Source organism: Rana temporaria, chromosome 1 (assembly GCF_905171775.1).
Source record: "Rana temporaria chromosome 1, aRanTem1.1, whole genome shotgun sequence".
NCBI classification, from domain to species: domain Eukaryota; kingdom Metazoa; phylum Chordata; class Amphibia; order Anura; family Ranidae; genus Rana; species Rana temporaria.
Window position 1 is genome coordinate 579,161,422 of NC_053489.1, and position 26,811 is coordinate 579,188,232.

At 44.8% G+C, this 26,811-nt stretch overlaps 1 protein-coding gene across 2 annotated transcripts in view; it reads left to right on the forward strand.

Moving 5' to 3' along the window:
* LOC120923047 overlaps positions 1-26,811 on the forward strand; it is a 140,494-nt gene that overhangs the window by 38,498 nt on the left and 75,185 nt on the right. For both annotated transcript variants that reach the window (XM_040334899.1, XM_040334900.1), the window contains exons 6-8: positions 19,314-19,371; positions 22,233-22,321; positions 25,538-25,613. In XM_040334899.1, the coding sequence (XP_040190833.1) occupies positions 19,314-19,371; positions 22,233-22,321; positions 25,538-25,613 (223 nt within the window). The remainder of the gene's footprint in view (positions 1-19,313; positions 19,372-22,232; positions 22,322-25,537; positions 25,614-26,811) is intronic.

Genomic DNA, 26,811 nt, shown 5'->3' on the forward strand with positions numbered 1-26,811 from the left:
GTCTAAGGTTAAAGTTTCATTAACATTAAATGCAATTTGACATGCTTTAATGCATCTGTGCTTTTCACAAATTTTTGATACTTTTCGGTTGACATAAGACAACAGATCGTTCTGTTGTCGCTGACAGACAGATCCACGCCTTCCGGTAAGCGCATTTATATCTTCATTGAATATAAGAAAAGATTGTTTGCCTTTGAGGACCTACGTGGTCATTCTATCATCCCTTCAATCACCAGTTGTTTGATGGACTTTATATTGCCATTTGGTTGTGTTTATTTCTAACACTAGTTTTTTCATCCACACCACCTCTATTTTTGTTTTGTCACTTTACCATTACCTTGTATAGTGATTTATCATTTGTTTTATGTAGAGATGCACTTAGCGCTACACTTGTCCCACAAGATTGCCTGGCCAATAACAGAACGTAGCGAGACTCATGCAGTGCGTGCCCGGCCGTGAAGCTGTAGGCTGTCACGGCTGGGTGCCCACGGTTGCTATGAAGGTGGCAAGGAGGTGGACAGGAGCATAACGGGTGGAACTCCACTTTAAGGCAGATCTAAAATTCAACAGGTATATGAAGTACAAGTCCCGTGGATGGCCCCAAAAAATAGCTAAATATGCGAAAGAATGGGCAAAAAAAGTGTTGGGGTCTTCCTGTACTGTAAGGGGTAAATGCTCATTATGTCTTGGTAGGAGAACGCTAGAACGCTGATAAGTAAGGCCTAGTCATCATTGCCCACCTCCACCATCACGGGAGTGAGCTCACAAATGCTGAGCTCAAAGCTACTGATTTAGGGGGAGAGAGAGTATGTGAGTGGATTTGAATCTGAAAAAGAGCTCACTCCTGTGATGGTAGAAGTGAGCAGTGATGACTAGACCTCCCTTAGTAACATCCTGGGAGTACTTAGTAACATCCTGGGACTATTTCAGTCAGACTTCATAAGGTATGTAAATGGCCTACACCTTTAGTAAGGGTATTATTCGTCTTTAGTCAGAGCTGCACAGTTGCACTGTAGGCTTACAAGTAGACATCTTTTGCATTCAGACCTATTAAGAATCCAGTACCCCTGGCACTCTGCACCCTGACATTGCATTTCCCTGACAACCAGCATTCCTACCACTACACCCCTGACTATAAACATCCCTGCCTCCCAACACCCCTCACACTACACCCCAATAGCCAAGACACTACACGTTTTGGTCACCCAGTACTCCTACCACCAGTGGCGGTTGGTGCCGCCTAATATTTTTTGCTGGCTTGGTTGCATTACACATTATTTCATCTTATTTACAAAGTATAGTGAATAGACTTTTTACACAGAGAGCATGCCTCTTTCAGCCAGCCTGATCCGCATGGAGTGGTCACCTTCCTAATACATGCTAATAGATGCAATCCTTGCTATATCACATCTATAGAGATCAAATAGAATAGTTGCAGATATAAAGATAAAATGTCACGGGGTGTTCTTACCGGGAAGAGGACTGACTACCAGACAGGAGACCTCAGCCGGGCCGGTGGTGAGATGAAGGGAGAGGGATGAGTGGCAGTCACGTCTTCAGCGGAGAAGTGTGCTCGCACCAGGTAAACACGTCAGAACTAAGCCCATCCACTCTTTCCTAGCCTCAGTAATAAAAGTGCACCCTGCTCACTGGCCGACTCCATCCACCTTGGGACCAGGACGAGTCACTCGAGAAAACGAAAGCGGTGCAGTGATGCAGCAGTTCCGCTAAAAGCACCGCCCTACGTTCTATGGACCGCACCAATCAGTAACCACCACAGGAAACATAATTCTACAGTGGGAGTGGGAGCGGTGCGCCCCAAGGACATTCTAAAGGAAGCCAATATAGCTTCTTAGGCTCAATCACGTGATTGCAAAAATGTCATGCTTCCCATAGACAACTGTGTGTCAGGGCGCCCTGCACACAATTAGAGGGCATTTGTTTTTATGAGAAGTAGCTTTGGGAGGGTGGCATCCCTGTGCCCCCTATTGATGGGCCACCACTGCCTACCACTAAACATCTGATTATGAACCTCCCTGCATTTTTACCCGACACAGCCCCGAACAGCACTGGCAACCTTTCTGCTACTCAGGAACTCTGCCACTTCATACTCTACAACTGTTCCCTCCTAACAACATTGCAGGGACATGTGCAGAGAGGCTGAGTCTGAGGCTTCTGGGCTCTCTGCCCACATCTAGCGACCTCTGATGTCATGACCTCCTTCTCAGTGCAGCCTATAAATTCAGCTTCAACTGCATGGAGACCCAATGGAAGACCCTTAAAACCAGATGTCTCCCAGTTGTCCTGAATGAATTCACAGCGATGCACCTCGAAACTAAACTCTATTATGAGGAAGTCAGACATTTTGGGGGTTAGCTTTACTAAAAGCAAATAGGCTCTTCACTTTGCCTCAGAACTGAGTGAAGGAAATTAAACTTTGCTGACTTCCATCATCCAATTATGTTCACGAATAAATGCTGTTTTTTTTTTTTTTTAAATGTTCCTTGCACGTGATTGGGTATTCTTTGCAAATTGAAACTTCACCACATTCACTAAGGTCTAGGGCATGGGTCTTCAAACTACGGCCCTCCAGTTGTTCAGGAACTACTTTTCCCACCATGCCTAGTCATGTCTGTGAATGTCAGTGTGTTACAATGCCTCATGGGATGTGTAGATCTACAACAGCTGGAGGGCCGTAGTTTGAGGATCCCTGGTCTAGGGCAAATTCCTTTACAAAGTGCAACTTCCCATGCAATAGCCTATTTGCCTTTAGTAAATCAACCCCCCCGGTCACTGGGGGTGTAGTGCATTTTGTGTGTGTTCCCGAAGGAAGAGAGAGTGTATTTTCTGCCTTAGGCCCTGTACACACGACCGTTTCCAGCGGATAAATCCTCTGGCGAATTTGGATCTGATGGCTGTACACACCATCAGATCGAAATCCGCGAGGAATACATCCGCGGTGACGTGTCGCGCCGTTGCCGCGATGATGACGCGGCGACGTGCGCGACGCTGGAAGGTAAATACTTCCACACATGCGTCGGTGAGTCTGTACAGACGACCGGATCAGTCCACTGGACTGGATTCCAGCGGATAGATTTCTTAGCATGCTAAGAAATTTTTATCCGCTGGGAATCCGTCGGCTGGATTTTTATCCGCCGGGAAATGTCCGCTCCGACGTACACACGACCGGATCTGTCTGCTGGAACTGATCCGCGGATCGTTTCCAGCGGAGATTCCTCCTCCGGATTTGGATCCGATGGCTTGTACTCACCATCGGATCAAAATCCGCGCGGAATTCATCCGCGGTGACGTGTCGCGCAGTCGCCGCGATGATGACGCGGCGACGTGCGCGAAGCTGGAAGGTAAGTACTTCCACACATGCGTCGAATCATTGCGACGCATGCGAGGGAGGGGAGCGGACGGATTGATCCGGTGAGTCTGTACAGACCACCGGATCAATCCGCTGGACCCGATTCAAGCGGATACATTTCTTAGCATGCTAAGAAATTTATATCCGCTTGAAATCGATCGGGCCGAGAAATGTCCGCGGATAAATATCCGCTAGGCCGTACAGACGACCGGATTTATCCGCTGGAACTGATCCGCGGATCAATTCCAGCGGATAGATCCGGTGGTGTGTACGAGGCCTAAGAGGAAAAAGGAGGTCAAACACTGAAATTTATTATAAACCTACTCACCAACTCCATTACTACAGAAGCCCTCCAATGTGTTGGCCACCATATAGAAGTCCATCAAACATCAAAGTATAAAAATGGAAACACATACAGTATATGGGGGTTGTTTTACATGCCAAATAATCTGTATTTCTGTTCATCTGGTAATTATATGTACGCAGAAATAACAAGTAGTAGAGCCAGGTTGGTGACATGACTTTAGGCGTTGCAGCCTGCTCACCGCTCCTCAGCAGAATGGGATCATCTCACTATTTACTCTGCTCTCTCCTCCTGTTAGCATGTTCCTTGTTAGCACACATTCATGCAGCTGTCATGATTACTTTCCCTCTCTCCCCCACTTCAGGGCTTTAGAAGAGGCTGATACCAAGTCAAATCTGGTTACAACAGTTGAATACAAAAATGCACTTAATACATTTTACCGAATACATAACTGTATTGGCATTTCATAGGATTTCAGCTTTCTGTTAATCATTGCCTGCAGTTTAGTGTCTGTTACATGGAGACAGACAGTTCATTTTTTAATGCAATTTTTCCAAAAATGCTCTTTCTATCAGGTCACACACTACCATTTTTGTAGACCTGGTGATTTGTCTGTTAACTAATTGTTTGAATTCCCATTGGCTTTATACTTTGTGGATGTATTGACCTCACATTTTACATTTTGTCAAAGATTTGGCTAACGCTGCGTCCCAACCACATTTCAGCTAAGTGTTTTATACAACTATTATAGATCTCATTATTTATGATATAATCCAGATGCCACAAGGTGATGACTTATACAAGGATATAAAAATAATATATTGATCAGGTTGGAATTTAGTTAAAGTTAAAGATAAGATGAAGAAAGTTTATGATAAGCCTTGTGGTTCAGAGCTGTCACAAAAATCGAGCAGAATCAATGATTACAGCATGGCATATACTTAATAGCCAACAAGCTGAGATGGATTTACAGTATATAACAGAGTTCACATCCTATGTAGAGGAAATTAGATGTGAAGATAGGCAAGGCTTAAAGGAATTACAGGCTGGAGTCTATAAAGCATTGGATCTGTGCCAGAGTACATTAGACTGTGCTCAACACATTTAATAAAATACCAGAAAGATGCTTATTAATTTGAACAAGGGCTTGCATAATAAATCTTGCTGGCATTCACATTCTGCACTTCTTGAGTTTGCTTTTATGAAATCATTTATTTATGTCAAACAGGGTTCCAGTGCTTTATCAGATGCATAGAACTATCCAAAATAAATACAGGAAACTTTATGATGAAAGAAAAGGGTTTTCTAGGTGGTTAATGATATTTTCTGCCATCTAGAACAGAACCTTTCTGTTTTCTGTTACTGTAATAAAAAATAAAATGCTCCCTTTATAAAGAAAATGCATTCCAAGAAAGTATTGAGGATGCCATTGCTGACCTTATGAAAATTCCTGTTGCCCGGATGTCATGCTGAATCAGTGGTCAATGACCTGGAATCAGTTTGCAGTTTAGAAGCTCTGACTTCAAGTCCAACCAACTGCATCTTAATTTAAAAAAAGAATTCCACTGCGATCCATTGCTGGTCCTTTCTGGAGATGATCGATGCCAAGCAGCATTCAAACCCTTTCCTGTAAGTCCAGGACAGGAAATACCCCTGAGGGTGCATCATCCAGTTATCCTGGGTGCACAAAATAATCATGGCAGTATTACCAGCAGCATTGAGGACCCCTAACTGCTGGAATAACAAGAGGAAGACAAAAACCTGTGACATTGCATAAACAGAATGAAAGCTAATAGAAAAGAGGTGAATATATATATATATATATATATATACTAGCTGAATACCCGGCGTTGCCCGGTCTTCCTATCTTAACCTTTTGGGGAGGAAAATCATAGTAATATAAATATACCCATCTTTTATATAAGGGTGTAGGTAAGGGTTAATTTAACTGTCATATATTTTTATTTGGCATATAAGTAATATGTGTACCAGGTATTATTGAAATATCTCCAGGCGTACAGAAGTTATGTGGGAACATACATTTCCCATTGATTTGCATGGGACTTTAAACAAAAACCCTGACCCTCACAAATGGGGGTAGTTAAGGGATAAATTAACTATCCTATAGTTTAAGTGGACATATAAATAACATGTGACCAAGTGTTATCGAAATATGTACAGCCGTTTGGAAGTTATGAAGTAACATGTATTTCCCATAGAGTTGAATGGGACTTTAACCTCCCTGGCGGTATGATTCTGTCAGAAAAAAGGTGCTGAAAGCGGTACCATTATTTTGCATGGAAATTTGGCGTTTTAGATTGCAGGCCTGTAATTCTTAGGAATAACTCACCTAAATCTGTCCAAACCAGAGTCTCTAGTAGACTATGATGAAGTTTGAAACACAAAATCATAAATTATAATATAATAAATAATAACAAGTAATAATTTAATAATAACAATACTTTTTATTCAATAAATCTTAACAAATAATATATTCAGATACTCTGATTTTTTGGGGGGTCAAACAAGGGTGCAAAATAATTATTCAGTAAACGTCTCGGGTATGAAACATTTTAAAGCAGGGTACAGCGCAAAGTCCAACGTTGCAGTCGGCACAATAGAAACGCGTTTCTTTACGGATTTTTCTTTCGTTTTCGTCGCGTTTGGAGCAGCAAACCACACACATCCTTGAGGGTGCTGTTTTTTTTTCAGTAGGTGGAATGTGGTCCAAAAAATGACGACCGGTCAGTCTTTCAGGGTTCACTACACCAGAAGCCCGACGTCCAGATCGGTTTACCGCCATTGGCGTTCGGTGCTTCAGAAAGATTTGTTCTGCCACCTTCCACACAAAGTCTGAATGGGCTATAGGCCTGTCACTTTTTTTTTTCATCAGGATGAAGGAATTCCAGAGACATTGTTCGACAAGATGTCGGAAAAATTTTTTATAGTACTTTTTCTGCTGCTTCCTCATCGCAGGGTAAAAAGTCATGGCCTGGTCAGCCCTGTCCACACCTCCCATCGTGTGGTTGTAGTCCAACACAACTTGTGGCTTCATAATATCCTTGCCACCTTTGGTATGCACCATGACGGTCGAGGTGTTATGGACTGTGCTCATAAGGGAAACGTCTTTTTTGTCCCGCCACTTCAGTGCCAACATTTTCCCTTTTTGCCATGCAGCTACTTCTCCTTTCCCAAGCTTTTTGCTGGGAAATGCTGACGGCATGTTACGCCGGTTAGGCCTCACGGTTCCATAAGCGTCGGTCTTATTTTGGATAAGGAACTCGTACAGTTCTGGGGAGGTATAAAAATTGTCTGTGGTGACACAATAGCCCTGGTTGAGCAAGGACTCCATCAATGACAGAACTGAAGCGGTTGCCATCCCAAAATCGCTGAATCGCTCGCAGAACTTGGTCCCTTTCCCAGTGTATACGACTGAGTTCCAAATATATCCAGAGCTGGATTCACACAGCATAAAAGTTTTTATACCAAAGCGAGCTCGCTTTGATGCGATGAACTGTATCCAGCTGAGCCGACCTTTGTAGGCCATGAGACTTTCATCGATGGTAACGTCGCGCTCAGGAATATAGGTCCGCTGGAAGTTCTGCAAAATAAGCTGGTAAACCTCCCAAATTTTTTTCAGCTTTGGAGCTGGATGAGAATGCTCATCAAAGTCCTCATTATTTGCAAAGTGCAAATATTTCATGATCAATGAAAATCTGTACTCCGACATCACGGATCCAAAAAAAGGCGTGGCCAATAATTTGTTCGTGGACCAGTACCATTTTTGCAGGGGTTTCCCCACCACTCCCTGTAAAATAATGAGGCCCAAAAACTTCCAAATGTCCTCGCTGGTTACAGGCTCCCATTTTCTGCGCCTTGAAAATCGCTGAGGAGTCGCAGCTTCTTGTTCTTGGTATCGATTTGTCTCAATAACTATTTTGTCGATCACTTCAGCGGTCAGAAAAAGTTGGAGGTATTCCAGGGGATTGTCATCAACGTCCACTTTTATCCCAGGTGCTCCTGTAAATGGAAATCTTGGGGGCGCTACGTGGTCATCACCGCAATCAATTGCGCACCAAGTCCGCACATCGCTGGGCACAGGATCGTCGCTTATATCACTTTCTGCGTCTGATGACGAACTTTGCCATGCGTCGCTGTCACTCAGCTCCTCCGCAAGTGATTCCGTATCGCTGTCGCTGTCGCTGTCGCTGTTTTGCAGCAGGTCGCATAGCGATTTTGATGTACAGGTGCGCTTTGCCATGATCGCTGTGCAGTTTGCAGACACAGGTACAGTACAGGTACAGTCAATCTGCAGACAGGGCACTGGGGAAAGCACTGGGGGGCAATCAAAGGTCACTGTAATTTATTTTTAATTTTTAGCCAATTGTGTCAGTGTGTTTTACTATGTGTTATTTATATTTTTTGAATTTCGCGCCGTTCCCCCCCCCGTTCCGCCCCCCTGCGTCGCGACGCTCGCAGGGAAGGGAATCAGAGGAACACAGTGCATCGGGCGGACATCCGGCCGCCGTGCACTGGGGAAAGACATCGCTGACATCGCTGGATCGCAGGGAAAAAGGTAAGAAACCTCTTCCTGCATCTAGCGAAGCAAACCCGTGTGTGTTCCGGGGTTACCGATCGTAGCCTAAAAATCTCGCCCCGAGACACACACGGGAATACCGCCCAGAAGGTTAAAGAAAAACCCAGACCATGGCAAATGGGGGTGGGTAAGGGTTAAACCACCTATCCTATGTTTGTTGCTGACATATAAGTAACATGTGTGCCAAGTTTCATGTTAATATCTTTAGCCGTTTGGACAATATGTGTACCAGGTATTATTGAAATATCTCCAGGTGTACAGAAGTTATGTGGGAACATACATTTCCCATTGATTTGCATGGGACTTTAAACAAAAACCCCGACCCTCACAAATGGGGGTAGTTAAGGGATAAATTAACTATCCTATAGTTTAAGTGGACATATAAGTAACATGTGACCAAGTGTTATCGAAATATGTACAGCTGTTTGGAAGTTATGAAGTAACATGTATTTCCCATAGAGTTGAATGGGACTTTAAAGAAAAACCCTGACCATGGCAAATGGGGGTGGGTAAGGGTTAAACCACCTATCCTATGTTTGTTGCTGACATATAAGTAACATGTGTGCCAAGTTTCATGTTAATATCTTTAGCCGTTTGGACGTGATGCTGGAACATACATACACTGTCAGGGACGTACTGTTCGCTCCCCTCGGCACGCGCCTACGCGCATGCGCCAACCACGGACCTTGCACACAGCTATGCAGCCGTTGCGCGCTCCTTCGCGCACGCGCCAAAACGTACCTAACCAGCCGTCGCTTGTGCGTGCGCGCATGCGCGCATGCGCACGCACTAGACGCATCTTTTGGCGCCCAGCAAGCCTATAAAAGACACTGTGGTGATGCTGCACCTCGCGGCTTGATCTGCATCTGTTCCCTGAGCTCCTGTTGCTGTTGAAAGCATTCTGTTCCAAGTGTATGACCCGGCTTCCTGACTCTGCTTCCTGCTCCAATCCTGACTCCGGCTTGTTGACCTTGCTCTGTTCCCTGCTTGAATACCCGTTGCCAAGACCCGGCCTGGACTGACTACTCTTCTGCCTATTGCTTCTGCTATGACTCCAAGTGTATGACCCGGCCTGCCTGACTCCGCCCACCTGCACCTGCTGCGCTGCTAACCTGCATCCACGCCTCTGCTAACCTGCATCCACGCCTCTGCTAACCTGCATCCACGCCTCTGCTAACCTGCATCCTCGGCTCTGCTGACCTGCATCTACTAAGTCTGCAAACCTGCATCATCTGCTTCCTGTCTCTCGGTTCCCATCTCACCAGCAGCAACAACCAGAACAGGCACCTGTACCCCACCGCGCTCCTACCACCACTGTCCCCATTCCAGTGGTCTCCGAGCCGGGGTTGTACGGGAGGTCTCCCTCCACGCGTCAGGCTCACACCCAGGTACGTAACATACACACATACACACACACACACACACGTTGAGTTTTATATATATAGATAGATATATACACACACAGTATCGACCACTCTGACACACCCCTGACAAGGAATTAACAACACCAATTTAAGTGAAAAGCCTTGTACACACGCTCAGTTTTCTTGGCAAGAACCAGCAGAGCTTTCTTGCCGAGTAAACCGTGCGTGTGTACGAGGCTTTGAGGTTTCTCATCAAGAAAACTACCCAGAATCTAGACGAGAAAAATAACATGTTCTCTATTTTCTCATCGTGAGATTCTCGGCAGTGTTTTCCTGCCGAGAAACCCGAGCGCGTGTATACTTACCTCTCCATGGTAACCCGCCCATCTCAAAATGACTTTGACGCATGCACGGTAGCTTCCAAGGCATAGGTAGGGTGCAGCAAGATGTCGGCGACGGCATCGAATGTGACGAGCGCATGCTCATCGTAGTCGAAGACGTCACCGCGTTTGTGCCATTCAAAAGAACAGCGGTTCTTTTGAATGGAGTGTCTGTACACTCTGCCGGCAAGAGATTCTTGCCAAGAATCTCGTCAGGAAAAACAAAGTTTTTTGTGAAGAGATTCTGGGCTGTGTGTACAGGGCTAAACTGTGATTAATAAAACAAGAACAACATCTATTTTGACAGAGGACAACAATTATATTTTGCTTGTTTGTGGCTCTTATGGTGGTGCACGTCTGATGATCCTGCCCCTGACCCCCTGGGAAGCCAAGAGGCATTGGTGGAGGGGAGTGGTGCCCAGTCCTCCAGTGATGAGGTCATTCAGGAGGATGCAGAACATTTGGGTGAGGAGGTGTCTCTCTATCTAGAGGAGGCCTCCGTATCGGCTGGTCCATCCCGGACGTCAAGCCTCCGATCCTCTAGTCCCTCTGGCTCTATCCCCAACCCACCCACTCCCTCAAGTCCCTCCCCCTATGCCAGGCCTGAAGCCTCTCCTTTTTTGCTCTGGTTAAGAGTTTTATGGTTTCTTTTGTGCTCTGGTTAAGAGTTTTTTTTTTTTGCTCTGGTTAATAGTTTTATGATTTTGTTTCTAATAATGCACACGGTGAGGCGTGCAGATTAGTGTGACTGGTGTGTGAATGTGGGGGGGTGACACTCCTGCCAGCAAAGGGGTGTCACCCTCCGTCGTTGGGGAGAATCTATCCCCACGACCCGTGTGAATGTGGTATGAATGGTCAGCAACATAATTGGAGCCTTGCCGTGGCGTTGCTGCTCCCAAGTCCTGCTTGGTGGACTTGGGCTAATCCAATGTGATGTGGGGTGTGTGCTATGGACCACATTGGTGTGCATGCGTGCATTCTCCTTGTGCCATGATGAATGTGTGTGTGTTTGACGTGCAAAAATACGTTCCACGAGACAACTTCTGACTGCTCTTCCCTCAGCAGACGGGGTATCCTCGGGCAGGGGGGGATTGTCTGGTTCGGGGGTCAGGTCATCACGTATGTCAATCTCCAGGCCCTTTCTCTCAGCAAAGTTGTGCAGAATGCAACATGCACCGATGATCTGGCACACAAAGTTTGGAAAATACAACAGGGTCCCCCCGGACTTATCCAGGCATCGGAAACGGGACTTCAGGATGCCAAATGTGCGTTCCACCACTCCACGGGTACGTATGTGTGCAGCATTGTAGTTTTGTTCTCCTGTGGTTTAGGGATCCCGGAATGGAGTCATGAGATGGGGCCCAAGTGCATATGCAGAGTCACCTGGAAGGGAAAAGACAGGAGGATGTTAGCCGTGCATGTGCCCCTCGTGATGTCTGCATCATGGGGTCGGACAGTTATGCCTTACACCCATGTCACTCACCAACCAGCCAGCTGTTTCCGTACACGTTCTGTTCAAATTCTGTTGGGATGGTGCTTTGACGGTATATGTAGCTGTCGTGGCTGGGCCCTGGGTGTTTGGCACGGACGTGCCATATGAGGCCTTGGGCATCGGCTATCACCTGTACGTTGATGGAATGCCAGTGCTTCCGATTGCGGTATATGTGCTCTGTGTCACGGGGGGGGGGGGGGCGTAGTGCCACATGTGTGCAATCAATGGCCCCCACGGTGCGTGGGAATCCTGCAATTCTGACAAAATCCACCATTGCCTCATTCCGCAGGTGCTCCTGGGTGGGTCTGATGATGTGGTGGGACATGCGTCTGAGGATTGCGGGGACAACCTGGTGCACACATCTGCTCATGCTGGTTTGTGACATCCCAGCCACAACTCCACTTGTACGCTGAAAAGATCCAGTGGCGAGGAAATGCAGTGTTGCCAGGACCTTGACCAGTGGCTGCACTGCATGTGAGCGGTGTGTCTGGCTGGTGATGTCATCCTGCAGGGTTGTAGCTAAATCCAGGATGGCATCAGTGTTGAATCTGAAGATGCGATACACCTCCGAATCCCCCATGCCAAAGACGTTTATTCCGCGTTCGGTATATCCTCTCCCGTGCCCTCCTCCTTCTACGCGCCTGGGCACACACTAGTATAGCTATGACCATGCCTGCCCCTGGCATGTTGGCATACAGATGTGTTGTCCTCCACGTGTGGTTTCTCAGCTCGTCCGTAACGGTGCTGCTGAAGCTGCTCTCCAGCTGACCTGCACACGTTTGGTGCAAAGTTGCCCCTGCTTTATGAGGGGCAAGTTTAGGCCGGACGTACAACTTACGTGCACCGCGCGTAGCCTGCGTCGGGCGGACGTACGTTCGGGAATCGGCATATCTCCCTCATTTGCATATTTGAATAGGAAATCAATGGGAGCGCAAGATGCGCCCAGCATAAATATGCGCCTACGCTACGCCGGCGTTGAAATGTTACGCCGGTCGGAAGAAGCCTATTTTCAGGTGTATCTGGTTCTGTGGGTACGGCGCATAGATACGCCGGCGTATATATACACTTACTCCGCGTATCTCGAGATACGCTGGCGTAACTTCTTTGAGAATCTGGGCCTTAATGTGCCGACATGTTGGTACTTGCTTTTCCGAGTATTCAATGCAAACAGTTAGGCCCCATACACACTATCACATTTTCTGCAGATTTTTGTCTTCATATTTACCAAAACATAGAGTACAAGGTTTGACCTCATATTATATGGTTTTGGTAAATCTGAAGACAAAAATCTGCAGAAAATCTAATAGTGTGTATGGGGCTTAAATCGGAGTTCTGCCCAGAAGAGCAGCAGCTACAAAAAGTGTAGCTGCTAAATTTTAATAATCGGACACTCACCTGTCCCACGGTCCAGCGATGCGGGCAAACTAAGCCCCTCTCCTCTCCCCCTCCTCGGCGCTGGCATTGTGACTGTGGGCGCCCGGCTGTGGCTTCACAGCCGGGCACAAGCCGCGCTGTGATTGGCTAGGCAATCTTCTGGGACCGGTGATGTGTCCCAGGAGATTGCATTGAGGGAGGGGGGAGAGTTGAACTTCTTTCTGGCGCCACGGAGCCCCGGGAGGAAGTGGGAGCTGGATGCCCCTAAAAGAGGGTATCCGCCAGGGTTGCCAACTTTCAGTAAATTTACAAACAGTTTGTAAAATCCATAAATGTCGCATCTGTCCATGAATGTCAGTTATGGACATTCAGCCTACATGTCCATAATGGACATTCAAGGACAGATGCAAAATGTACGGATTTTACAAACTGTTCGTAAATTTACGGAAAGTTGGCAACCCTGGTATGCGCTCCCCCCATTAAAAATGACATGCCAGGGGGTCACCTTCACTTAAAGCGGAAGTTCCATTTTTGGGTGGAACCCCACTTTAAAGCGGATCTCCCACGGCCATACGTTTTTTATTTTTTTGTAGTCATTAATTGGTTAATGTCATACTTAAACAGTACTCACTTTTTACCTTTTTTTAGTCCTCCGCTTTCCGATTTCGTATGGAATTCAAACTTATATTCTCCCAGTACCGCTGTTTCCATTTTGCTTGTGGGCTTGTGAAGCCCACAAGCACTCATTTCCTTGTTGCATCAGCATTCACGCTTGTTCCGTCGGGCAGGGACGTCAGCTTCCGGGTTGTCATAACAACAGGCGGCGTCGTAATCAAAAGTTACCGCTCCATTGTTATGGTGAGCAAAGCCCAGGTGATAAATACTGTACAAAGCATAGCTCAGGTCTGGAGAGAGCTACAGCTACGTCACTTCCGTTTTAGGAAATAACACGATAACTCATCCTGGGAGCAATGACAAAAGCTCACAGGAGACATTGCGGTTAAAGGATATGACGAACTACCCGCAATCTACCCGCACAAGAGAGACAGGAAGCCAAGTGACAGATGGTGAAAACAAAGGTACTGTCACAAAAAAAAAACATCCTTTCTGTAATGCATTCGGGTATACTATTTGACTAAGATAATGTTGATAAATAGGGTGGAGCTCCGCTTTAAGTTTTTACTCAATGAGCGTTATGCCATCACCTGGCTACAGAAAGTATTGTAGTCATTGGATGAACATGACAGCTGGGTAGCAAATATATATATTTCTTTTTACCAGGTAATTTTTATTGAAAGTTTTCTTTTAATAATTACAGTTAGACAATAATAAACAATACAACAGATGTCTCAGTTAAAAAAACAAAACAAAAAAAAAACAATACCAAACGATATAGTGTAAAAGATATACAGTACAGTGATTGTGCATACCATGGCCCGGATTCACAAAGCACTTATGCCGACGTATCTCAAGATACGCCCCGTAAGTGTAAATATGCGCCGTTGTATCTGTGTGCCGTGCCCACAAAACTAGATACGCCTGAAAATAAGCTTCCTACGACCGACGTAACTTGCCTACGCCGTCGTATCGTGGGCGCATATTTACGCCGGGCGCATTTGCCGCTCCCATAGATTTTCTATGCACATATGCAAATGAGGGAGATATGCCGATTCACAAACGTAGTTGCGCCCGGCACATAATATACGCGGTTTGCGTAAGTCGTACGTCCGACGTAAAGTTATTCCCCATATAGGAGGCGCAACTCATGCAAAGGTATGGACCAGGGAACACAAGCCGTCGTATCTTTTGTCGTTTACGTTGTACGTGAATATGACTAGGCGTAGGTTACGTTCACGTCCTAGGCAGTGATTCGACGTATCTTAGGCAGTTGTTCCGACGTGATTCTGAGCATGCGCACTGGGATGCGGCCACGGGACGGCGCATGCGCCGTTCATTTTAAGTACTTCTATGGCGCTTGGCCCATCATTTGCATAGGGTCACGCCTCATTAGCATGGCTCATGCCCACTTCCACCTACACTGGCTTACGCCGAGGAAACCCAGCGTATCTTTCAGGCCCCATACACACGAGAGGATTTATCCGCGGATACGGTCCAGCGGACCGTTTCCACGGATAAATTCTCTCGAGGATTTGCGCGGATTTCCATGCGATGGAGTGTACTCACCATCGAATCGAAATCCTCTGGCGATGACGTGTCGCGCCGTCTCCACGATTATGACGCGGCGACGTGCGCGACGCTGTCATATAAGGAATTCCACGCATGCGTCGAATCATTACGACGCATGCGGGGGATCCCTTCGGACGGATGGATCCGGTGAGTCTGTACAGACCAGCGGATCCATCCGTTGGGATGGATTCCAGCGGATAGATTTGATAGCATGTCATCAAATATTTATCCGCTGGAAATCCATCCCAGGGGATAAATATCCGCGGAAACAGATCCGCTGGAGTGTACACACCATAGGATCTATCCGCTGAAACCCATTCGCTGGGATTTTTCAGCGGATGGATTCTATCGTGTGTATGGGGCCTAAGAGTGAGTGGGAGCGAGTGCTTTGTGAATCCAGTGCTTGCCTCTGTGCGCTGCGCCGGCGTAGCGTAAAAGATACGCTACGGCGGCATAAATATGTGCCGATGTATGTATGTAAATCCGGGCCCATAAGTCTACATTACTTAAGACTTTTACAAACTGTGTATAGCGAGAGGCATACCCAGGGCCTTCAACAGATAACTGATATGTAATATCCTATTCTATATTCCAGTTTTAAACAAGCATATATTGTAAACCACATGTGATTGGCAGGACAGTCACCATCTTCCCTTATTCGGTTATCATGGCTGAAGAGGGGTGGTGGAGGGGTTTGTGGACTGATTAGTGGATAACCACAGGGGCCAAGTTTTTTTAAATTTCTTAGGACATCCCCAATGTTTATATTCACATCATTGGTAAGATTTTGGGGATGTAGGTGAGATCCATTTCTGCAAAATTGGTTTGCGGGCCAGGAACAAGGATTCCGTCCACATTAAATGCATTTCAACAGGGAGGGTTTCTTCTGGGATGATTCCTAGGAGAGCAAATGTTGGGGTCTAAAGACACATGGGTTGAACAAGCTGTGTTAAAGCGGGGGTTCACCCTTAGAGGGCACTTTTTCCCCTTAGATTCCTGCTCGTTTTGTCTAGGGGAATCGGCTATTTGTTTTAAAATATGAGCAGTACTTACCCGTTTACGAGATGCATCCTCTCCGTCGCTTCCGGGTATGGGCTGCGGGAATGGGCGTTTCTTCTTGATTGACAGTCTTCCGAGAGGCTTCCGACGGTCGCATCCATCGCGTCACGATTTTCCGAAAGAAGCCGAACGTCGGTGCGCAGGCGCAGTATAGAGCCGCACCGACGTTCGGCTTCTTTCGGCTACGAGTGACGCGATGGATGCAACCGTCGGAAGCCTCTCGGAAGACTGTCAATCAAGAAGGAACGCCCGCTCCCGAAGACCCATACCCGGAAGCGACGGAAGAAGATGCATCTCGAAAATGGTAAGTACTGCTCATATTTTAAAACAAATAGCCGATTCCCCTAGACCAAACGAGCAGGAATCTAAGGGGAAAAAAAGGGAAACATTTTTTTTTTTAATAAATGGGTGAACTCCCGCTTTAAGTGTTGTGAAAATAGACATCCAATATCGATTAAGTTTGGAGCAGTAAATATTTCTAGAATGGAAACTTTGCATTGACAGCTTCTGTATATATCCATGTATGTTTCCTTTAAGTACAAATCAACATATTTGAATAGATTTTTTTTTTTAATTTATAAATCATTAGTAAGACCTCATCTGGAATATGCAGTTCAGTTTTGGGCCCCAGTTCTCAAAAAGGATATCGGAGAACTGGAGAAAGTGCAGAGAAGGGCAACCAAACTGATAAGAGGAATGGAGGAGCTCAGCTATGAGAAAAGATTAGAGGAACTGAATTTATTCACACTTGAGAAGAGGAGAATAAGGGGGATATGATCAACATGTACAAATATATAAGGGGTCCATATAGTGAACTTGTTGTTGAGTTATTCACTTTACGGTCAGCACAGAAGACAAGGGGGCACTCTTTACGTCAAGAGGAAAAGAGATTTCATCTCCAAATACGGAAAGATTTTTTCACAGTAAGAGCTGTGAAAATGTGGAACAGACTCCCTCCAGAGGTGGTTCTGGCCAGCTCAGTAGATTGCTTTAAGAAAGGCCTGGATACTTTCCTAAATGTACAGAATATAACTGAGTACTGACATTTATAGGTAAAGTTGATCCAGGGAAAATCCAATTGCCTCTCGGGGGATCAGGAAGGAATTTTTTCCCCTGCTGTAGCAAATTGGATCATGCTCTGCTGTTTTTTTTTGCCTTCCTCTGGATCAACTGTGGGTATGGAGTTGGGCGTATGGGATTGTATTGTGTTTTTTATTTTGTTTGTTTATTTATTTATTTTTATTTTTTTGTGGTTGAACTGGATGGACTTCTGTCTTTTTTCAACCTGACTAACTATGTAACTATGTAACCAGGGCTCGAGTCCTGCGGGAACGCGTGGGAACGGCGTCCCTGCACGTTCCCTTTGCAGGACTAGAGCTAGAGGCTCTAACTCTTTCCTATTAAAAAAATATAAAAATAATTTAGCTGAGTTGTGCCTAATCTTACAGATATGAGACTGGTATTCTACATTTTACCAACAACAAACAATAGTTACTTTGCATCTTTGGTAATAGCTTCAGATATTATAATCATGCCAGTGTAAACTAAGTAAAAATGCATGGACTGATTAGCTATTGGCAATTTAGGCAGCAGTCAGTAAGGATAGTGTGATTTATATACATGGCAGTTCCAGTCTGTCTTTATTCATCTGAATAAATCGGTAAATCACAGGTTCACTTTAAGCCGAGCTTCACTGGCTGATTTACATTTTGATAATTTAAACCATTGGCATTAACCTCTTCAGCCCCGGAGGATCTGGCTGCTCAATGACAGGGCCATTTTTTGCAATTCTGCATTGTGTCGCTTTGACTGACAATTGCGCGGTCGTGCAACATTGCACCCAAACAAAATTGACATTCTTTTTTTCCCACAAATAGAGCTTTCTTTTGGTGGTATTTAATCACATCTGCGGTTTTTATTTTTTGCGCTTTAAACAAAAAAGCGACAATTAAAAAAAAAATAAACAATATTCTTTTACTTTTTGCTATAATAAATATTCCTTAAATTAAAAATATAAATAAAAATGTCCTTAGTTTAGGCCGATACGTATTCTTGTACATATTTTTGGTAAAAAAAAAAATCTCAATAGGCGTATATTGATTGGTTTTGGAAAAGTTATAGCGTCTACAAAATAGGGGATAGATTTTTATTAGTAATGGCGGTGATCTGCGATTTTTATCATGACTGCGACATTATGGCGGACACATCAGACACTTTAGACGATATTTTGGGACCATTGTCATTTATACAGCGATTAGTGCTATAAAAATGCACTGATTACTGTGACACTGGCAGGAAAGGGGTTAACCACTAGGGGCAAGGAAGAGGTTAAGTGTGTCTTAGGGAGTGATTCTAACTGTGGGGGGGGGGCTGGGCTATGAGTGACACAACAGTGATCACTGCTCCCAATGACAGGGAGCAGTAGATCACTGTCCTGTCACAAGGCAGAACAGGGAAATGCCTTGTTTTCAAAGGCATCTCCCCGTTCTGCAGCTCCATCACACGACCGCGGGACAGCGGCTGGCATTGAATCTGCGGGTCCCAGGGGCACAGTCACAGAGCTCGAAGTAGGGGGCGCGCCTGCCCCCACGCGGCGGCAAATTCAAAGCAACGTACAGGTACGTTACTTTGCGCAGCCGTGCCATTCTGCCAATGTATATCTACAGGCGGCGGTGATTAAAAATAGATCATGTTCATGTGTAACCCAGTTCGTTATAACCTTATTCACTGTTGTTGATTAGTAATTTTTTCTCATGAAATAAGAAATAGTATCTTACTGCTACCAAGCTAATCATAATGTTGTAACAATGTGGGAGCAATTGACATAGAGGTTTCTACATAGCAATTGTTTGTTATTGATGGACAGATCCCCACCAAAGAAAGGTGGTGGGGAACATGAGTATCGAGTATCTAATTACAGACTTTTCTGCTATATCATTGAGCATATGATCAGATCATGTCTTTTATTTACTAGCCAAAGTCTTTTTTTTTATGAGGACATAAATAGCAGCTGTCTCTTCTTAACATGCCACAGACTCATTTTATAGCACATTACTTGACTGATAATGTTTTACACTTATGCAGTTTGTGACCTTCTATACTAAGAGCATTGTAAAGATTAGCCCCAAAATGCATTCATTATAATTATTCCTTAGCTAATACTTGTGGTGGTCTATTTCTTGGCAGAAAACAACCTAAGAATACAAACCCACTAGGGAGTGACTTTCTGAAGGGCTTAGAAATGGTATGTTGCCTAATCAAAGAAGTTTAAAATGCCTCTTAAAATTGTTTATTGTAATATTGAATCTGAGTGTTTTTGTGGTTATCAAAATGGGTTTACATATGTTCATAGCATCTAAATAGACGAGTGTAGGATCCTGGAAAAAAAACAAAAAACCTTCCCCCAGAGTCAAACACAGTTCACTACAATAAGGCCCCTTTCACATGTGCGGACCGTATGTCCGCATTTTCATCCATTCTTTTGCGGATTAAAACGGGACATACATTGGTCCCTATGTGATTGCGGGTGTCAGCGGATGAACATCCGCTGACACCCGTAATCACCCGTCTCCGCAAAGCTCCGATTTTGCGGACGGAAGAAAATCCTATTTTTTCTTCCGTCTGCGGATCGGATGAACACGGACACACGGTCCGTGTTCATCCGATCCCCCCATAGGGGAGAGCGGAGGAAAGACAGGGCGGTCCCTGCACAGTGTGCGGGGACCCCCCTGTCAGCCGACGGCTCAGCAGGGATTTTACAGAGGATCCCCACTGAGCTGACAGACACACGGAGGCCGATCATTACTGATCCACCCGTGTGAAAGGGCCCTTATGTTCAATGAATATTTACCTAATATCCTAAAGTGGAAATATAGGCAAAACTTTTCTTTTTTAATTTTGGATAGAGTAAAGTAGGTTTATTTTTGCCCTCTGTCTTCCATTGGGGGATCTACCTTCACTTCCTGTCCCAAAACCAAAACAAGAAGAGAGAGAAAATCCCAAATTAAAGTGTTGCTAACCCAACAACAGTGAAATCAGTCTGTATATGCAGTAAAGCATGCTTGTTATACTTGCGGAACCAAAGGGGTTAATCCTCGGCATTGTGTAAAAATGCTGTTTGATCCTACAGTTCCCAAACCATCTCCTGATAGAACAGAGCCTTGGGGGCAAGCTGCCTGTACATGCTCAGTTTGGTGTGTATTGCTAGAGAGCTTTTTTTTCCTTGGGAGAGTGCTTGTGATCAACACAGGGCCAATCAGCACTGTCCAGACAGAGGGTCAGTGGTCCTGCATTCTCATAGGACAATCAGGGGAGAATGAAAACTCCTCCTAGGATATTTAATCAGACACTGGTATAAGTCACAAGTGTTGATGAGAAAAGGTGTTAAGCCTTTTATATTCACTAAAACATTTCCATGTTCTTTGTACTTTGGGAGACCAGATAAGGTCCTGGATATAGTAACACCAGAACTAGTGTCCCCATTGGAAGATTTCCCCCTCTATTACTTTTCTGGGCACAACCTAGATTCTTTTATTTTCACGTTCAATGATAAAGGCAAAGAGGACAAATAAAGAGTATGATTCTTCCTAACAGGGACACAGTCAACAATAAAAACTGACAGGTGTTTTAATCCCTCTCCCCTCTATCCAAAACAAAAAAAAAAGTTTTGCCTTTAGTTATACTTTTTATTTATGCAAAAGCAAAATACCTCCATATTTGAGAACCACAACTATGACATATTTGTCAAACTATAGATATGTAGGCCCGGATTCACGTAGCACTTACGCCGACGTATCTCGAGATACGGCGCGTAAGTGTAACTATGCGCCGTCGTATCTATGCGCCTGACTCTGAAAGCAAGATACGTCTGAAAATAGGCTTCATGTGACCGACGTAAGTTTCCTACTCCGTCGTATCGTGGGCGCATATCTACGCTGGCCGCAAGGGGCGCTCCCATTGATTTACGATTCGAATATGCAAATGAGTGAGATACGCCGATTCACGAACGTACTTGCGCCCGGCGCATTATTATACGCGGTTTACGTAGGTCGTACGCCCGACGTAAAGTTATTCCCCATCTATGAGGCGCAACTCATGCAAAGGTATGGACCAGGGAACAGCCGTCGTATTTTACGTCGTTTACGTAGTAGTACGTGAATAGGGCTGGGCGTATGTTATGTTCACGTCGTAGGCAGTGATTCGATGTATCTTAGGCGTTCGATCCGATGTGATTCTGAGCATGCGCACTGGGATACGTCCATGGGACGGCGCATGCGCCGTTAGTTCGGCCCATCATTTGCATGGGGTCATGCTTCATTTAAATGGAGCATGCCCACTTCCACCTACTTTGAATTAGGCCGGCTTACGCCTACGATTTTACGTTACGCCAGCACAACGTTGGGAGCATTCGCTTTGTGAATTACATGCTTGCCTCTCAGCGTTGCGTCGGCGTAGCGTAAAAGAGATACGCTACGGCGGCATATATATGCGCCAATGTATGTGAATCCGGCCAAACAGTCTAAGATCCTTGTGATCGTCTTCAATAGCTGCCTCCATATACCATTCCTACGCCCAAAACTCTCTTGCTACCTATTGATTGCCCTCTAACCAGGCCAGTTGAGACTCGCTCATTAACAGGCCCTATCATACCTTTCCATCCTACCTATACATTCTCTCATACCCCTCTACTCCTGGTTTTCTATCCTGTATAGATGCTATCCATTCCTTCACCTCCACCTGGTTACTACTCTTTACTCCCCTATATAAAATATATAAATAATATACTGTATGTGTGTATGGCATAGTCAAGCAAAAGCACACATGTCCCAGTATCTGGATGACTGTTATGGCAACCATTACCACCTCTTTTATTTAAAAAAAAATAATTGGACAAATATAAATACAGATATACAGTATGCCCTTACTTGAAAGCAAAATAGTGGAAATAGATATTGGGCTTATTAAAAAGGCAAATTCTTACTTCATTTTGTAGTAGAATGCCCCTGAATTCTGTTATGATTTGTATGGATCACCGTCATAGCTTGTATTTTTACATGTTTAGTATATTACCCCAAAGATTCTTATCATGTGTACATCTCGTTGCAGGATGATCCTCTGATGGATGACATTATAAAAGAAGTAATGAGTGCAAATTTTTCTTACCAACCCCAAAAGCGGGATCCGGCTATAACAGAGTATCCTTTACTTGCCATTTTAAGCAGATATTAGCTTTCATAAATTGCTGGATACTCTGTCTTTGGGGCACTCTTATCAGTTAGCATTGTTCCTAGGACTTTGGAACAAATCTCTCATGTGTTATGGCAATGAGAAGCGGGGAGGTTTGCCAGGTGAAAAAAAATGATGAAAAAGAGACAACTAATACAGCCACCTCCCCTAAGGACTATTTTGGTGTTTTTGCTATGCTTCAACAATTACTAATAAACAGGCTTTCACATAAGTATGTTATCAACAAAAATGAATTAAGCTTTATAACTTTTGTGTGTTTTTATTTTTATTTTTTTTTAAGATATTTTTATTAGGTTTAAGACAAACCAACAAACAGAAAAACATACAAAAAAAACACACCAGACAACCTGGTCATAAACATCAGGCAATACACTCAAACATAGAAAAATAAACTGACATTAATGCAAAATATAAAGTAGGCACAAGCGGAGGTCCAGACATTAGAGATCCGTGAGGCACGGCCCATCAATGGTCAAGCAAGAGTAGTACAATCAGTGCTGGGAGAGGGTTAGCGGACTAGTCAACCATCTACCCCAAATTTTGTGGAAGGTTTTGTTCCGTTTCCAAAGTTCAAAAATTACGTTTATACAGTGGGATAGCGTCATTAATAGGTTTTAACCAGAGGAATTTCAGAGAGGTCTGTGTCCCCTTCCAGGACAGTAAAATAGCTTTTTTAACATAGAAGAAGAGTATACGGAGCAGTCTCTTGGCATGTGATGATAGGTGTAATTCGCCAAAGATGCCTAATAGGCAGTTCTTGGGGTGGAATATGTTTGGGAGGCCTAGCGCCGATGAGATGAAAGCACCCACTTCTTCCCAGAAGTCCTGGACTACCGGGCATGACCTGAAGCAGTGTAAGAAATCGGCCTCCCGGCCACAGCCACGGAAACAGGCAGCTGAGGGCAGGAGACCCATCCTGTGTAACCTAGCCGGAGTGAGGTGGGTTTGATGGAAAATTTTGACCTGTATGATGTGGTCCTGAAAAGCAAAAACAGAGGTTTTATATGTATCACTAAATTCTGACCAGTCCTCGTCTACCAGGGAGATGTCCAGAGAGGTCCATTTTACCTGAGCTTTGTGAAACCTGGGGTTAAAGTCAGTCATTAGGGCTTCATAATAGGTGGAGACAAGTTTAGTTGGATCTGGCTGTCTGAGCAGTTTTTCATCCAGGGAGCCAAACTGGGCACGGATAGTGTGCCTGAGCTGGTAGTAATAAAATAGGTACGATCTTGGTAAATCGAAATCTAAACGTAGCTGAGAAAAAGATTTAAAGCCCTGAGCATTGTACAGGTGGCATAAATATTTAACCCCCTTGGAGTACCAGCGATTGGGATCAGGAAGGGAGTATAGTTCCTGCATATTGGGGTTAAACCACAGAGGGTTGTTGGGAGATTTCAGCCAGGTGTGCCTGGATACTTTAGTGACAATATAACGAAAAGAGAAAAGGGAAGTGGCAAGTATGGAGGTTCCGGGGCGATCGGGGACCCGGCCTCTGTGGATAATATTATGTAGGGTTTCCAGAGAAGATGCAATGGCTCCCTCCGTGGAGGTACAGGCATTGGCCGGAACTGGGCACAGCCAATCGTGGATGTGCACCAACTGGGATGCCAAATAATATAGAAAGAAGTTGGGAAATGCCAGGCCTGCCAAGTGCGCTGGCAACCGTAGTGTTTCAAGTGCTACCTTGGGGGAGCCATCCTTCCACAGGAAAGTAGTACATATTGAAGCTATGAGTTTAAAAATAGATTTAGGTATTTTGCAAGGGGAATTGTCAAGGATATAGAGTAATCTCGGTAGGTAGATCATTTTGATCCAGAAAGTCGGACCAATAGAGGATCTAAGTTATTGGCGACATATAAAGATAATGGGGTCTGCACCAGAACCCCAAGGTACCTAAAGGAGGATACCACTTGAAGCTTGGAATCAGGTTGGAGGCTCAGCCACATCTAGGAGGAAAAGACTAGACTTATCCCAATTCACCCGGAAGCCAGAATAGTCTCCAAAGGTATTAATCTCCACCAACAGGGCCTGAAGTGATTCATTAGTATCAGCCAGAAACACCAATGTGTCATCCTCATAAAGTGAAATGCGCTCCTCTATATTAGCAATTGGGAGTCCTTTAATCGAGGGGGAGGAGTGAATGCGAACCGCAAGTGGCTCCATGGCCAGGGCAAACAAGAGAGGCGACAACGGGCACCCCTGTCGTGTGCCCCTAGTAATTGGAAAGGGGCCAGTGATAGAGGAATTGACCCACACCCGAGCTTCAGGGGAGGTGTAAAGGAGTTTCATCCATGCTACAGCACGGGGGCCAATGCCACACATCTGTAACACCCGAAACAGATATGGCCATTCCACACTGTCGAATGCCTTGCAAGTGTCCAAAGACACAATAGCACGAGTGGGAGGACAGTCATGTGGATATTGCAGGTTTTGAAACAGCCTGTGGATATTCATTCTGGTGGACCTGCCAGGGATAAAGCCCCCTTGGTCACTATTGACCAAGGACGTGACTACAGTGTTCAAACGGTTTGCCAATAATTGGATTATTACAGTAAGATTTGCATTTAAGTGGGTCCTTACAGGGTTTTAATAGAAGTACAATCAGAGCCTCTCGCATCGTTGGGGGGAGGATCCCGACATCTAGAGCTTTGTAATAGGTTCGCAAAAGAAAGGGGCACAAAAGGTCTTTAAATTGTGAGTACCATTCAGTCGGGAAACTGTCTAAGCCCGGAGTCTTATTTGCAGGCATTTGTGAAATGGCTGCAGCAATTTCCTCAACCAAGATAGGTGCATCCAGCACTTCACGCCCCTCCCCTGACAAAGAGGGGAGAAATATGTCAGCCAAGTAGTCATTCAATTGGGAGTCATCGTAGTCAACCCTAGAGGTATACAGGTCTTTGTAAAAGCATAAAAAGGAGTCTAGGATATCCCCTGGGTTGTCACTGATGGGCCTTGAGCAGTAAGGATACGTGGGATGGAAATGGGAGAGTGGTCAGGTCTAGTCAGATATGCCTTTGTGTGTTTTTCTACTGCAATTTTCAAAATGTTTACAAAAATGTAAATTCATAGACGACACTATACCTAGTACTGTATGTCTTTTTTGTATTGTACACACTTGTACTTTGCATTTTAAGTTAATTTTCCTTCATCAAAATTACTCCAAGACGAATACAAAAGCTGAAATTGGAATCATCTAGAGATCATATAATCCTTCTTACAGAAGAGGAAATTATTCTTGAGGTTGGTACTCTAAATTAGTTATTCGGCTCTATGGTATAAATACATAATTTTATTGTTCCTTTGTATAAACTATTTTATAATTGCTAATCTGATACCCCATTATGGTTTAATTTGAACATTTTAACCCTTGCATTAGTGCACCTGAAGGCAGTAGTGTATTTAGGTTTTGTGCTGCGCTAGGCCTGACTAAACTCGTGCACCCCCTAATTTAAATATGACCCACCCCTTCCTGTCAAAGGTACACCCCTTGTTGTTTAAGACCCGCCCTGAAATGTTTGAGTGGGGACACTAGTTCTGAGGGCCTGGGGGGGCAATGGATTCCCTTAATTTGCATGGATTTCCTCTGACTTCGTGTTTGGCAATGTGGAAGAAAGTGAAGGGAAAAATCCGCAATGGGACAGGGATGGTAAAAAAATAAACTGACAGGGGCTATAGAATGAAAAAGTGTTGCCTATAGTTCTACTTTAAGCACAAATTTCTTAAAATTTTATGGAGAGGATTAAGAACATATAACCATGTCAATGGTGCAGCAGAAACATATAGCACAGTGAAGAAGGTTTGTGCTCCAGCCCCAACAGTTGCGGAATGCCGGTCGCCCACATACCAGAAGCAGTGCGGCTGCTTTATAGGGGCGCTAGACTAATTTGCCTAACAGTGTAGCGGGGACTTGTTTTGTGCTGCCCCCCCTGCAAAGTGCTGCCCTAGGCCAGGATACAGCGTTGCCTGTAGGCAGGTGAAGTTAGCCTTTTTGCCTGTAGGTGGCTTATTGCATGAGAAGGGGAATCTCATAAGCAAATTGATCCCTTTTCTTAAAATTTGGGCAATTCAGCAAGGACTGGGTGAATTTTCATCCATGTGTGGGCAGTCAATGCCACAGGCTATAGCCGGCAGTGAAGATCAATGTATTCTGATGGTGGGTAAGTCTCCCCACTGTCAAAATACAATACCTTAGTGGGGAGGATTTCCTCATATACATCGAGTGTGTGGATGGGGGAATCAAGTTTTTTATTTTTTTCAATCCATTGGTTGAATGAAAAAGATATGACTCATCTATGGGCTTCTTAAAGTGGTTGTAAACCCTTTACAAAAAGAAAAGAAAGGAGGGCGCACCGACCTTGTGCAATACCACTTAAAACAGTACCGTGCAAGTTTAGGAGACATCCGGGGTAGCTACAGGTAAGCCTTATTATATGCTTAC